The sequence below is a fragment of the Cibotium barometz genome, chromosome 58 (assembly GCF_041138505.1).
Source record: "Cibotium barometz isolate CiBa-2024 chromosome 58, ASM4113850v1, whole genome shotgun sequence".
NCBI classification, from domain to species: domain Eukaryota; kingdom Viridiplantae; phylum Streptophyta; class Polypodiopsida; order Cyatheales; family Cibotiaceae; genus Cibotium; species Cibotium barometz.
In genome coordinates, this window is record NC_141103.1 from 13,817,717 (window position 1) to 13,832,872 (window position 15,156).

At 46.5% G+C, this 15,156-nt stretch overlaps 1 protein-coding gene across 10 annotated transcripts in view; it reads left to right on the forward strand.

Annotated features, from left to right (window-relative positions):
- The window catches only part of LOC147605926 (uncharacterized), a 43,175-nt gene extending 34,041 nt beyond the window's left edge, over nucleotides 1-9,134 (forward strand). For 3 of the 10 annotated variants that reach the window (XR_015265044.1, XR_015265042.1, XM_086792535.1), the window contains 3 exons: nucleotides 7,881-7,934; nucleotides 8,110-8,157; nucleotides 8,255-8,956. Coding sequence is in view for 3 of the 10 variants with exons in the window: in XM_086792535.1 (XP_086648661.1) it covers nucleotides 7,881-7,934; nucleotides 8,110-8,157; nucleotides 8,255-8,326 (174 nt within the window). In the remaining 7 variants the exon portion in view is untranslated. Of the gene's footprint in view, nucleotides 1-7,880; nucleotides 7,938-8,109; nucleotides 8,158-8,254 lie in introns of those variants that run through there. The other 7 variants (XR_015265046.1, XR_015265047.1, XM_086792537.1 and 4 more) reach the window with 5 other exon arrangements.
- Nucleotides 9,135-15,156: the final 6,022 nt, after the last annotated feature.

The following is a 15,156-nucleotide window of genomic DNA, read 5'->3' on the forward strand; positions in this document are numbered from 1 at the left end:
GGGTTTGCCAACTACGGCTTTGTGAAGCTCTCTCTGAGGATCACGTGCCTCTATAAACATTGCTCACCCAAACCCTGAATGTTCCATGAGACAATCTGCATTACTACGAGCTGTGGGAGGCAGAACTGTCCGAACTGCCCTCCACTCGAAGAGTCTTGGTCGTGGGTTTGGATGTAGAGTAATCACTATCTGTCCTGGGGCGAAACCTCACCAAGTGGGCCACGAATCCTGCTCTCCATGTGGAGCCACACTCTGTCCAGGGCTTGGAATATGCATGGTCTGGGCTTTGTCCATCACAATGAAGGTATTTGTAGGAAGAAGGGGGAAGGGGGGGGGGGGCACCGAAACGTGGAGAAATACAAAGAGAAGCACCTCCAGACTGGAGGACTCGAGCTCCCCTCGTGGGTCCTTGTGGCTAGAGCCACCCACCTCCGTTTGTGCCAATGGCCAGAAGTGAGTGAGCACGTCAGTGATATGCAGATCATGCAAATGGTGTTAAAGCTCTATTGCTTGCCCGTGGATGGCGGTAGACATAGACTTTGTGCTCCATTCCGTCCCCTGCGTTGCACTTAGAGGGAAGGAGAATATCGTCACGCCAATCTCTTGGGGGTGGGGGGGGCACCGAAACGTTGAGATGTACAAAGAGAAGCAACTCCAGACTGGAGGACTCGAGCTCCCCTTGTGGGTCCTTGTGGCTAGAGCCACCCTCCTCCGCCTGTGCCAATGGCCAGAAGTGAGTGAGCACGTTGTCGTGACGTGGGCGGTGTCGCTGGGAAAGTGCGAGACTTCTGGCTGTGAGAGTAGCTTCTAATCCCAGCAAGGAAACAAAGCATATAACTCTTCAAGGAGCATAAGACATCTCCATTTTGGATGACATGTACATGTGTCAATTCACTTGAAACATTCCCAATTACAGCTTGATGATTGCACACAAGTCATGAACCAAGAGCTTGATTAACTCAAATCACAGTTCACCTGTCCCTTTATCCAAGTGCCTCACACATAACACATGTAGGAACAACACAATCTTCAAAAGATTTCAACATACATGTGATCATTCACATCACATGTTTCACATAATGTCATCTTGATCTCAAAAGACCTGCTTTCAGATTCCAACAACTCACAAAGCAAAAGATGGCATATGGTATATATACATCATCACATGATTTCCAAAACCAAAGAAAATATATAACATTATGACATTAAGACCTTTGCAAGCGATCTCCTTCGCTCATCTACACCCCGACTCCACACTCGAACAGGCGGCTCCCAGAGCCTTCAGCTATTGCTGCTCTGCGCCTTGTGAACTTATTGCCCATAATGAAGAACTGAAAACTCCTATGTGTGCGGCAGCTTCGCATTTACTGCATCTGCAGACGACTTGTCCATAATGTTGACCCAAAAAAAAAACCTATGTATTCTGTAGCCGCATCAGAATGGATTCCCAGAAACACAAACTTTTAAGCCGTCTCTGCACTGTAACAAACTCCCAGCCCAACACCACTAAGGTCCCCGTATGGCTGTAGTAGCTGCGCCAGTCATTTTGCTCCGCTCGCTAACCCTCCCACACATGCGTGCGCTGCACGCTCCCTAGTGCCTTTGCTCTACGAGGCGTCTGCTAACCACCCCATCACCCTCACCAGCTCTCTTGTGCACTCATCACTTCTGCAAAGGCTGCGCCTAAACTGTCAACGCCAGAGCCCGTTGCGCCCTCTGCTCTCTGCACTTGTAGACGACCACCGCCTGCTACAATCGTGTTTGACTCCAGTGCCCTTTTTACAATATTGAGTGCGTCATGCAGTGAGCGTTCCATCTCATCCAGCAAATAGTCATTAGCACCACGAAGGATATTCCAAATAGACAGACAAAGCAGCCTCCACAGCACCACCGCCTCTCTGCTCCTCTCCCCCCCCCCCCCCCCCCCCCGCAGTATTACCAGCCCAGCGGCCGCTTCCCTTCCTGCACCCCCCCCCCCCCCCCCCGGCTCTTCACTCTTACCCAGGCCCTCTCCAAACTCTAAAAAGCGGCATCCTTCCTTTTCCCGCTGCGCCAGTCTGCTGCGCATCACCCACACGATGCTTCGCCACCTTCTGGAGGCCCTTCGCTGGCAGTAGCGCAAACAGCCATGTGGCCCTTTTATAGGTTGGCCACGTTTATTATATATATATATATATATTTTTATTTCTTCTCTAAGGCCTAAGAAATGGCTAAACAATGCTTTCACACCAAATCTTTTGGCCATTACTTTTCTAATTGCCCATGCCTCATGCCTTCGAATACTGACTCACGAGTGCCCATTGTATTTGGACGCGCCCACAAATTCAGCTACCAAGCAGCTGATCATCTCCAGTGGACCTCTCACCGGACAGGCCTGCAACAAGCTCAACACAAACCGTTCCACCCTGTACATCTGGCAACGCATTCCAAAGCAAAACTCTCCACACGCCATACATCCCATATGTACACAGGCACTTAGTCCCATGCATCTGGATTTGCATTTAATGGCCTCACATGCATGGTTTCACACCATAGACGTGCCGTGGCACGACATCCACCCCCTCTAAACCTGCACATCCTCCGGTATGTGCCAAGTCATCATCAAGATCCACATATATCTGAATATCATCTTCATACATTAATCAGCAAAAAGGAACCTGTCATCTGGCCAACCCCCATGTTTGGAACACTTTAAAGTGTTTCAAACCAAGCTTTGGTATCCATAAATATCAAACAAGTAAAAAAAACAAAGCCTTCCTGATTATCCACCATTGTTCTGCATTCAATCCCCAAATACATTTGTCATGGTTGCCAACAATCCATATACCACGATCAAATACCCATTTGCATTCCACATGAGCCTGCTCCATTGACTTATAGCATATCCTTGGTTCAAATACACATAATGGCATCATAGCAAGCCATTCATCACATTGTGCTCTTTTGCATATTACCTCCTCATCTATCTTCACCACCAAAATGCTGTCAAAGCCTTTACATGCTTCATATGCATCTATGCAAACTGGTGCAAGAAAATCAAGGTGTGATGCTACATCAAAATGTCCCGGTCCATCAATAGCATAAACATCAAAAGCATCATCTTTGTCATGTAAACAAAACACATCTCTAGCATCATCAAGAGTGCAAGAAGTCTCATTCATAGATTGTTGGTTACCGACGTTTGCAAATAGAAACTCATCATCATCAAACAGCTGAGCCATCCCAAGATCCTCACTGTCTTGAGCAATAGACTCATCCACATAAACATTAACTTCACTAAACTGATCCTCTAACAAAACCTGCTTGTCTTGAAAGAGAAACTCCAAACAAAAACCACCATCTGCAAAGCAAACATCCTCTGAAACAACATTCGTATGACTTCCGGTCACATATGCACTATCCTCCATATCATCACTAGCAATATGCATATCATCAACACCTTGAACACTATCAAACAAACATGGCAAAGCATTCATAGAAGCATCATAACCATCATCCATGGCATCTCCTTCGTCATTTTCCCTCTTACGCTTTTCCTCTAGCTGTGCCTCATTATTCTGGCATTTTGCAATGTAGGAATGAACAGATTGAGAATCCACAGGTTCTTCCCAGCCAGTCTCAAGACGTATACAGTCTCCTGCCTCGGAGTCCTCCATGAAATAATCATCCTTCAAAGCAAGCTTGAACTCCTCCCAATTTTTGCCACCATGTGCTGCCTGTAATCTTCTTATGCGCTCTCTTATTTCGGGAACACATACCAGCTCAAAACTTCGAACCATATCCTCCTCAGTCACCCTGTTTAGCTCCATTTCCTTTGTGTAATTGCGCAGGTACTTTGTGATGTCTTTACCATCAAATTGATCCACCTTTTTCACGATTGACTTCAGTGCTTTAGTCGTGGAAATTTGCTCCCTCTCAGCCACTTGCTGCTGTTTCATATACATAGTAAACATCTGAAACATTTGCATAACCCCGGGGTCAAAATGAACCCCCTGACCCTCAGGATTCTCAGCCATAGCTTCCCTGTGTATTTCACCACACTCTCACCCCAGCAGTTTCACGTCGGGTTCACCAAAGCTGTCGTGACGTGGGCGGTGTTGCTGGGAAAGTGCGAGACTTCTGGCTGTGAGAGTAGCTTCTAATCCCAGCAAGGAAACAAAGCATATAACTCTTCAAGGAGCATAAGACATCTCCATTTTGGATGACATGTACATGTGTCAATTCACTTGAAACATTCCCAATTACAGTTTGATGATTGCACACAAGTCATGAACCAAGATCTTGATTAACTCAAATCACAGTTCACCTGTCCCTTTATCCAAGTGCCTCACACATAACACATGTAGGAACAACACAATCTTCAAAAGATTTCAACATACATGTGATCATTCACATCACATGTTTCACATAATGTCATCTTGATCTCAAAAGACCTGCTTTCAGATTCCAACAACTCACAAAGCAAAAGATGGCATATGGTATATATACATCATCACATGATTTCCAAAACCAAAGAAAATATATAACATTATGACATTAAGACCTTTGCAAGCGATCTCCTTCGCTCATCTACACCCCGACTCCACACTCGAACAGGCGGCTCCCAGAGCCTTCAGCTATTGCTGCTCTGCGCCTTGTGAACTTATTGCCCATAATGAAGAACTGAAAACTCCTATGTGTGCGGCAGCTTCGCATTTACTGCATCTGCAGACGACTTGTCCATAATGTTGACCCAAAAAAAAAACCTATGTATTCTGTAGCCGCATCAGAATGGATTCCCAGAAACACAAACTTTTAAGCCGTCTCTGCACTGTAACAAACTCCCAGCCCAACACCACTAAGGTCCCCGTATGGCTGTAGTAGCTGCGCCAGTCATTTTGCTCCGCTCGCTAACCCTCCCACACATGCGTGCGCTGCACGCTCCCTAGTGCCTTTGCTCTACGAGGCGTCTGCTAACCACCCCATCACCCTCACCAGCTCTCTTGTGCACTCATCACTTCTGCAAAGGCTGCGCCTAAACTGTCAACGCCAGAGCCCGTTGCGCCCTCTGCTCTCTGCACTTGTAGACGACCACCGCCTGCGACAATCGTGTTTGACTCCAGTGTCCTTTTTACAATACTGAGTGCGTCATGCAGTGAGCGTTCCATCTCATCCAGCAAATAGTCATTAGCACCACGAAGGATATTCCAAATAGACAGACAAAGCAGCCTCCACAGCACCACCGCCTCTCTGCTCCTCTTCCCCCCCCCCCCCCCCCCCCCCCCCCCCCCTGCAGTATTACCAGCCCAGCGGCCGCTTCCCTTCCTGCACCCCCCCCCGGCTCTTCACTCTTACCCAGGCCCTCTCCAAACTCTAAAAAGCGGCATCCTTCCTTTTCCCGCTGCGCCAGTCCGCTGCGCATCACCCACACGATGCTTTGCCAGCCTTCTGGAGGCCCTTCGCTGGCAGTAGCGCAAACAGCCATGTGGCCCTTTTATAGGTTGGCCACGTTTATTTTATATATATATATATATATATATATATATATATATATATATATATATATATATATATATATATATATATATATATATTTCTTCTCTAAGGCCTAAGAAATGGCTAAACAGTGCTTTCACACCAAATCTTTTGGCCATTACTTTTCTAATTGCCCATGCCTCATGCCTTCGAATACTGACTCACGAGTGCCCATTGTATTTGGATGCGCCCACAAATTCAGCTACCAAGCAGCTGATCATCTCCAGTGGACCTCTCACCGGACAGGCCTGCAACAAGCTCAACACAAACCGTTCCACCCTGTACATCTGGCAACGCATTCCAAAGCAAAACTCTCCACACGCCATACATCCCATATGTACACAGGCACTTAGTCCCATGCATCTGGATTTGCATTTAATGGCCTCACATGCATGGTTTCACACCATAGACGTGCCGTGGCACGACAACGTCAGTGATATGCAGATCATGCAAATGGTGTGAAAGCTCTATTGCTTGCCCGTGGATGGCGGTAGACATAGACTTCGTGCTCCATTCCGTCCCCTGCGTTGCACTCAGAGGGAAGGAGAATATCGTCACGCCAATCTCTGGGGTGGAGGGCTTGGAGTGATGTAGAACCATGCAGATACGGATGGGGGCCACTGTCTCCTCAGAGGGAAGGAGAATATCGTCACACCAATCTCTTGGGGGTGGGGGTGGAGGGGCACCGAAATGTGGAGAAATGGTCATGGTCATCGCTACAGGTTTTGAGAAACGGGGGATCAAGTGGTGAACCGAACTAGCCTCTTGCCTCCTCTCTGGGTTAGGTGCGACTGGTGGGTAGGATTGGGGGGGATAGGGGGGACGAGGGGACGAGGGCTGATGAGGAGGGAGCTTGGAGGAAGAAGGGTTCCCCTGTGAGGGAGAAGGGATGGGGAGGGGCTGAGGCTGCGAGGACGGGCCTACTGGGGATTGTAATGGGTTCGAGGGAATCTGGAAACGTAGAGGGGGAATCATGGCGGCGGGGATAAGCTCTAGCAAGGTGTCCCATTTGACGGCAAATGAAGCATTGCCCGGGGAGGCCAAAGTACTCAACTCTCTGCAAAATAACACCTCCCGATAGCACTATCTATCATGGGGAAGAAAGGAAGATATTTCTTCCTCAGGCCAAGAAAGCAGACTGATGGGAAAGCTTGAGACGCCAGCCAGGGGGTTGGATGATGGGTTGAAGCTGTGTTGCCACCTCGCAAAGAAGGCCTGGGCTGTATGCAATGCGACGGGGCTCAGCTGCACGACTCTTTCCGATGCTGTTGGCGAATCAAACTCCACCTGGTAGTATCCATGCCCCAAGGGATGAGGCTAGCCTGCAAAAGATCCGTGATCTGTCCGTGCATTTGGCAGCTACCAGAGGATAAGGCTTGGGGGGAGGATCAGGATGACAGGAGTAGGCTGGTGAAGAACACGAGGGTGGCTGGAATGCAGGACTGGCAGACCCTAAAGAGGAAGCAAAGAGGTGGAAGAGGTGAGGAGGAGGAAGCAGAGGGGGCGGGGGTGGCACGAATGGAGAAGAGCAGCACGAGCATAGGGGGGCACACACGGTAAGGGTGGCGAAGGCATGAGGAGGCCGCGAAGATGCAAAAAAGGGGGGAAACTGGTGCAGGCAGGAGGGCTGGAGACGGGCGCTGGGGTCCACAGCATCGTATGTAGGGCGCAAGACAGCAGGAGAGGATGACTACCAGAAACACAGGATGCGGGTCAGCACGAAGGAGGGGAGGCGGATTCAGATGCACGGACGGGGGGGGGGGGAAGTTCCAGCTCACAAGTCGGCACTGCTCACGTCGGTCTGGAAACATTGGTGTTCTATCACAGCTGCACCTGTGAAGTTTTGATTTTTTAGGTGTGGCATTCCTTTGATTTGCTTGGGGTGTGCCAAAAAGAGGTGACGTGCATTGGGAACAGAGCCCTAAGTCAAACTATACATCTTTCTCTGAAGTCTCCTGCTTACACTGGCAGATTTCGATAAGTGCCACAAATCTCTTTAGTTTCAGATTATGCTTTCTTCCTAAGGGTATGAGGAGTAAATGCTGGGAGAGGCTACTCGTGCTTAATGGGCTGCTTGGACCCCTCATCATGGTCCTGCATGCTCAATGGGCCGTTGAATGGCAACCCTCCTAATTGTGAGCTTGCCTAGTACTCCCTATGTAACCAAATATGAAGGCTATTTCCTTGTAGAGAAGAGAGTCCCGGCCTATGAATTACACTTTCTCAATGTCTTCTGAACAGAACCTCTCGCAGGCTCTTTAGAGAGGTCTTAACAGGCCTCTTTGAAGAGGTGGATTTTGGTTCAATCCTCTCTCAAAGAAAATGCTTTTGCAAGTAATGAGTAGCATGTTGTTTTGTTGTGACAGGTTTTAAAAATGAGATATGGGTTGTATGGAGGCACTCCTCTGAGTCTCGTCCAGGTAAATTTGTATTTGGAGGCATGATCATACTGTGATCTACTATCATCTTGGAGGGAGGGAGGGAGGGAGGGTATTGTGACGATATCTGGGAATACAGACATCTTTCGTGGACCTTTTTATCCTCTAAAACCTAGAAATATAACTAGATTATGTTTATATTTTGTTTTCTGTCTAGATAGCAGCTACTTTGGATTTGAGCCATGAAGCAGTAAGGATGGCTGAGGTTTGTCCAAAAAACTAAAGTTATTTCCTCTTTGTTTTTATTGATAAGTTGCCATGGTGTAAAACACAACTGATCTAAGCAACCTCAAAAAATGCAGAAAACCGCTCTAAGAAAACTGAGGAAGTCTGCAGATGAAAATGGTCTTCAACACTATCTTTGTAGGATTTGAAATTAGGGGCTTCTTGATTGTTGCCAACAAAGGTGTGCTTCTGTAAATAAGCCGGAGGCATATTCTCGGCCTCTGTTGCCAGGATGTTGCCTGAAAAATAACCCTTGCTCACAGCACACCTTACCCAAGAGGTTTGAGAGTTTGAATTTCAACCCCTCTTGGAAAATAACTTCCAATGTTTAAAGGACTCGAGTCCTTTTGGAGAGATTTAATGCAGAACTTTATTTATATATTGCCCCTGTCAAGTTAGGGGCATCTGGAAGGATAATGCTAGATACATACCCTCTTGGAAAATAAAGGGGATCTCAACTTCACATGTTTGGAGGACTTGAGTCCTTTTGAGAGATTCAATGCAGAACTCTATTTACATATTGCCCCTGTCAAGTTAGGGGCATATGGAGGATAATGTTAGATACATACCATTCTAGAAATGTTAAAAGATGTGCAGAAAAGCTTTATATGCATGGGGCATACGATATGCAACTTTGAAAAAAATGGTAACACCAACTTCTGGTAATCGCAGCAACTTACAGAACCAGAAATATTTGTCAAAGTGGAGGGGTCAACTTTCGAAGAAAGCCAACAATGTTCTTCAGACTTGGAAACGAAATGGACATTGATTTGTGTGTATGTATGGGTGTGCATGCTCCATTACATAATATAAGTTGTCCCCTTCCCCCCTTTCCCCCCCACACACACAATGATTCTGTGTCACTAGGGTCATCTTCCTCGTGAGTGGGTGGTTCTATGAGATTTGGTCCCATGGTGGCATATGGCAATGGTGTAAGTGCCGCTTGATTATGGAAAGTCATGGGTATGACCAATAAATGACTAAGGCAACTTTGTCCATGGAAGGTATCTTTGAAATCAATTACTTGTAAGATTGATCCTGTGAATAGAAATCTCCGTTTTTTGTTTTAGGGGTTTTGATTTTTGATGTTTTTTTGGTTGTGCTAAGGCCCCTAGCTTGGCTTTTTGTTTCTCAAGTTATTCTTTTTTAGCTTTTTGTTGTTTGTGCAATTGCATTAATGCATTTTGCATTAGGGGTCCACAGCTTCTTTCATATGCACGCGGCGGTCTACCACCAAGCCACCTTGCGGTTCCATGCCCCAGAACTGTTGGTATGATGGTGAATGTCGGGCCACATGCTCCCGTCTTAAGCATGAGGTACGGATTGGGCAAATCACGAAGCGCCAAGCGCAAGCGATTTCTCAACGGCTCACCCGACGCAAGAAACAAGAGTTCTATGCTTGGAAAGAGGATGAGTTATAATGACTTTTCTTAGGGCCGAATTGCAAAGAGGTATGGAGGAAACTCCGAGAACATTGCCCTTCCACACCTGCCCAGACACATGGCACTCCTATGCACGTTCCCGCTTATCATATCCCCCATCAGCCACCCCTACCCTCACCACTCGACCCCCGTCCCACCACCTCCACCTTCTTCACAAAGGGCATGGTCCTCAAGGCCATTCGTAGACTACGCAATGGGCGAGCCCAAGATCACGAGGGACTCACTATCGAGTATATCTCGCATGCCCATGATACCCTAGCGCCCCTACTAGCCTACATGTTCAATAGAGCCCTTTGTCAAGGATTTCCATCCTCTTGGTACACCAACACCATTAGCCCCATCTTCAAAGCCAGAGATCCACTTGATCCTAATAACTACAGGACGATCATGATTGGCCACACATTGGCCAAGCTCTATGGATCAATGCTAGAGGCGGAGCTCAGTTCATTTGCAGTGAGCCAGGGATGCAAAGCCTCATGACAGGCTGGCTTTCGGAGGAGCTACTCTACCCTTGACCACATCTTCACCCTCCGTGCTATCATCGAGGAGGGTAGAGGATTTACTGTTGCTTTGTGGATTTCCTTGATACTGTATCCCGAGCCTGCCTCTTACACCGTCTACAGGAGATCGAAGTCCCATCTGACATGGTTTGGAGCATCATCGCGTCCGTCACCGGACGAGTGAGAGGCCCAGGAGGTACATCACAGGAGATTTCCAGCACCATTGGGGTGAAACAGGGCTGCCCTCTATCACCCACTCTTTTCGGCCTCTACATTGACGAGATCTCGAGCAGGGCTGGTCCCACATTGGTAGGCATATTGATCCCCATACTACTTTATGCATATGACATCGTCCTCCTCTCAGACTCAGTCGAAGGGCTTCAGAGACAGTTGGATGCCTTACATGACTTTTGCACTCGGCGGGACCTCTTACCAAGGTAATGGTCTTCAATACCTCTTGCTCCGTCACATCCAAATTGAGCTTCACATATAGAGAGGATCCTGTGGAGATTGTCTCATCCTATATCTACCTTGGTGTCACTTTCAGTGGCCCACGCTTTACCATGCTTCCTGCAGCACATGCCAGAGTGACGCGGGCGTCACACCAGCCTTGATGTATGGAGCAGCTTTTTGGGGGCCAGATTTATCTGATGAGGATTGGCAGCGAGTTGAGAGGTCTCAGGTCATGATATTCTCGTGTATGATCCGTAGCAAACCATCAGTCCCACACTAGATTATCCAGGCAGAGTTTGCTGCAGCCTCGATGGTAGTGGAGGCACTCTTCCAGACAGTCACATACCTTCATCGCATCAGTCACATAGATCCCCACAGGTACCCGAGGCTTGCCCTGGATTCCTCTAGACAGCTAGCACTTGAGGGGCACTTTGGAGTATGGTATGCACTGGTTTCCACTTGGTTCTCAGTATACGGGCTCTGCATGGACTACCTATCCCCCCTCAGTATAGTTTGGACTCCCCTTTTTTTCGACTGTCTCACGAGGATACCAACCGGATTACCAAGTCAGATCTTCTTAGCCTCTACACACATTGCACATGGATCACACCCTCGGAGCTCCCCACGAAGATGCACTTTTACAGAGACCACTTTCTCACTCTCACTGAGGATGGATTCATCCAACAGCCGGGCTACTTGAGTGTTCACATGTCCCATGCCATGCGGATTGTGATTGGCCAGTTGAGACAGAGGAGCATTACATATGCCGCTGCCCAGTATACTATGAGATCTGCGGGAGGTTTCACTATCTATTTCGTGAGGGATTCGGTCCACTCTCTAGGATCATTGACTTCCAGGACCAGCGTTGCCTGGGCCTCTTCCTGCTTGAGCTCCGTAGACACATCTTGAGACACAGGCCCCAGCCACCCCGCCCCCTCCCTCGACAGCCAACCATCACCAGTTTCTTTCGGACCCAGGAGGTGGAGGAAACCGACATAGTGGATCTTGTGGACCCTCCATGAGCTGCTCTGGACCTACCTCGCCCGAGAGGAGTTACCTCGGACCGAGCCTCTGCACTCCAGCGTGCCCGACACCCTCGACCCCCCCGTCGACCACGATCACCTCATCAGCTCCAGATCCAGGACATGCTCCACCGCCATCGAGCTACCTTTCCACGTGACATAGCTGAGGTAGACCTCTCGGCCATACTTGTCAACGCCATGCTTGACATTTTGGAGAGTGGTATACCATCTACTCGAGCTGATGTTGCTCCCATGTTTTTATGTTCTTAGTTTTCCATGACGAGTTTCCATGGATAGTTTTGTATCACCCCAGTGAGAGCTATATTTATGTTTTCATTCTGTTTTATTTTCCATTCCATGATGAGATATGCCATGGACATTATTGTACCACTTTGGTCTCATAGGCCCATTGGGTCTTTAGTAGACGCTTAATATCTCTCTCTCTCTCTCTCTCTCTCTCTCACACACACACACACACACACACACACACACAGCCCAAACGCACCCTACTTTTCACAATAGCTTGTATCACATTATACAATTTGGCTTGTGTTGTAAAGCATGGAGAAGGTGAGTTTACTGTATCTAGTGTCCACACAAATTTTAATCATCGACAATTAAGTGGGAACTATTAGCCCTTCTTTCTTTGTACAAGAATGCACTTACCAATGAACTCATGGACTCATTATATATGTATTGTGGGCAAAATATGAATAAATTATGTGGAGGCTATCAAGGCCTCATAACCAGAGTCGGACTATTGAGCTATGCTCTTGAAGAGGCTTCCCCACACATTAAGTGTGTAATTGGTTTGTATTTGTAGCACCCCTTTTCACCATGTATGTGTACGGCTCACTTTCAGAATGTTATTCTATGCCTCTTCATACTCCAAAACCTTTGAATAAAAGTTAGAACTGAATCTAGTAATTTTTAAGTTTAGCATTGTAAAAGAAACTTCTTGGTGTTTTGATTGCCTTTAGCACATCTTTCTTAAGGAAATTAAAAGAATGTTGATTGGTGAACTTTAATGCATATGCCATGTGAGATGAGAGGGTACGTTTTGGTAGAGGCTTCTTAATGTAGAGGAGATTGAATAATATCTAGCACAAATAACACTTTTTTTAACATATTAGTGAAACCACTATCTCATTAGAGGAAACAATGTGCATTCATAGTTGTCCCAGAGGGAGGCAGTTACTACTTAGTTCAAAAATAGTGGGAAAACACTTCTAGTTGTTGAAATGAAAGGTCTTTGAGTTCATGAGAATCTCAAAGGGATTGTAAAAGGGCTCTCAGAAGTAAGTGAAGAGCTAACATGAACCTCCAGAGAAGAGCAATTGATTTCGAGCATGTAGATAGTCCACCATGTCCCAATCAAGGAAGTCTATATAAGTTGGTAGTGGAGGAGAAAGACAATCAAATAGCGAAAACATTCGCTCCCAGGAAAATGAGCTTGGAGGTGTCGGGACAAGCCATCAAGAAACTCGCGAGTCTAAGCAATACCAAAGAAGGTGAGGCATTGTCTCTAGGATGGGAGCATTGCCTACAAGGCGCAATCGCAATATGTTTCCATGCCAAAAGAGTTCCCATTGGGAATACCCCAACCACACATCTCCATAGAAACATTCATTGCTTGAGGGGCAATCTGCTCTTAGTGCAGCTTTCCACCAAGTAAGAGATTTCAATATATGTTAGAGGTGATTTGCACGATCCTCAATCCATGGAGACGGTAAGAGCAACCGGTTGGCCGTAGATAATTGGTAAAAAGGCATAGGAGTATATCTAGGAAGGTCCCTATTAAGACTTCAATCTCGGAGTCTCCCTGTTTCCTTAGACATTGCGATTGGCTGAAAAAGGTTGCATCATACTCAAATAACACATGAAAACACAATAGCACGCACATATATATGTAAATATATATGTACATATTCACATACATACTTTTCTTTTTGTAAAAGCATTGTTTTCTTTACTCTGTAAAAGGAAGCCCAAGGCGAGGGAAAACTTCCTAGGATGATATAAGTTAAAAACAATAAAAACACAAAGCCAAGTGGCTATCATCAATTTGATGTAGATGGATGTTGTCAAACAAAGACTGACACAAAGATTGACGAAAGCAGTGAGTGTACAAGCCTTACGAAATGAAAAACTAGTTGATTTCTTGCATGCCATATTGTCCACAAAGCCCAACATCTACTCTAGATTAAAAAGGGTGTGCATGATCCAATCTAGAAGGCTACTTGCCAAAAAGCCAAAAAAAAAATCTAGAGAAGGAATACCATGGAAATTTGAGTTTAAGAGTGTGAAGTTTGTCGAAGGAAACATTTGGTCTTTGGAACAGACCAAAGAAGATGCATCACTGTTTCCTTTATACAACAATACATATACATACATACATGTATGTATGCTATGTGTATTATTGGGGTTCGGAGTTGCATGTGTGTGTCTACCTTGTGTGTTTGCCAATACGTAAGTGTGTGGGTGTGCTTATATATGTAAGTGTGCTTATATGTGTGTGAACATAAGTGTGTGACACCTAAGCAGTGATATGTGTCGCTTATAGTTTATGTGAAAAGATAAGATTCCTTGCTTACAAAAGCATGTACTTGGTGCAAGTTATTACATCAATCAAAGCTAATCATTGTACGTGTGAAAACTCTTCTCTTGTGGTCTTCTCTCTTTAGGGGGGCTTCACAACCGTCCGCTTGGGCGCCTTGGAAAACGGATTGTCCGGGCGTTGGCAGTTCACATGAGGACGGACACACAATATGTATTAAAAGCCAATGCTTTCTATCACAAGCTTGTGATTGGCCTAATGGTTAAAGGTGGACGTGGGATTGCTGACGGCATGGGTTCAATAACCAATGAATGCGATTCGTGGCTTTTCTGTTGACGGACAACTTCCCATCCGACCTCTACACGCCGCCCAGTTTTTTTTGAAAAATCCATCCGTGACGTGTAAAGTGCCATGTATGGATTGGTCCACATAGGACAACGCCCTTTCCTTGAATTTTTGGGCGGATGGTTGTGAAACCTGTCTTAGATATCTCTCTATATCACATCATGGACATCTTTCATTCCCCATGGACATCTTTCATTCCCCTTAGTTGTGCAGGAAATATAACTCTAACCCTAATCTACTGACATGGTATTGGAGGGTCTATTCTTGTACTGTTGCCACATTTTCCTGTTGTCCGCTCTACAGGAGACTCATTTTATGGTTTTTGTGCTCGTTTTTTGCCCTTGAATGCTGTTACTTGTGTCCACGTTTTCGTCCACCTCAGCCTCCCTTTGTTTGCGTCTCCTGTCTCGGCGGCCACAGCTCCACCTATACCTATAGCACATGCATTATGGAGAGATTTCATCCTCTGTAGCCAGCTCTGTGTAGTAACCTGCAAACCCTAGCTGTCAAAGCTTCTGCTACATTTCATCCTCTGTAGCTAGCTCTGTGTAGTAACTTGCAAACCCTAGCTTCTGCTCCTCGCCCTCGATCGCTCTGGCCTCGACCTTGGTCTCGCCATGAGCTTCTCATTAGTGTATGCCACGATAGAGCTAAACGATA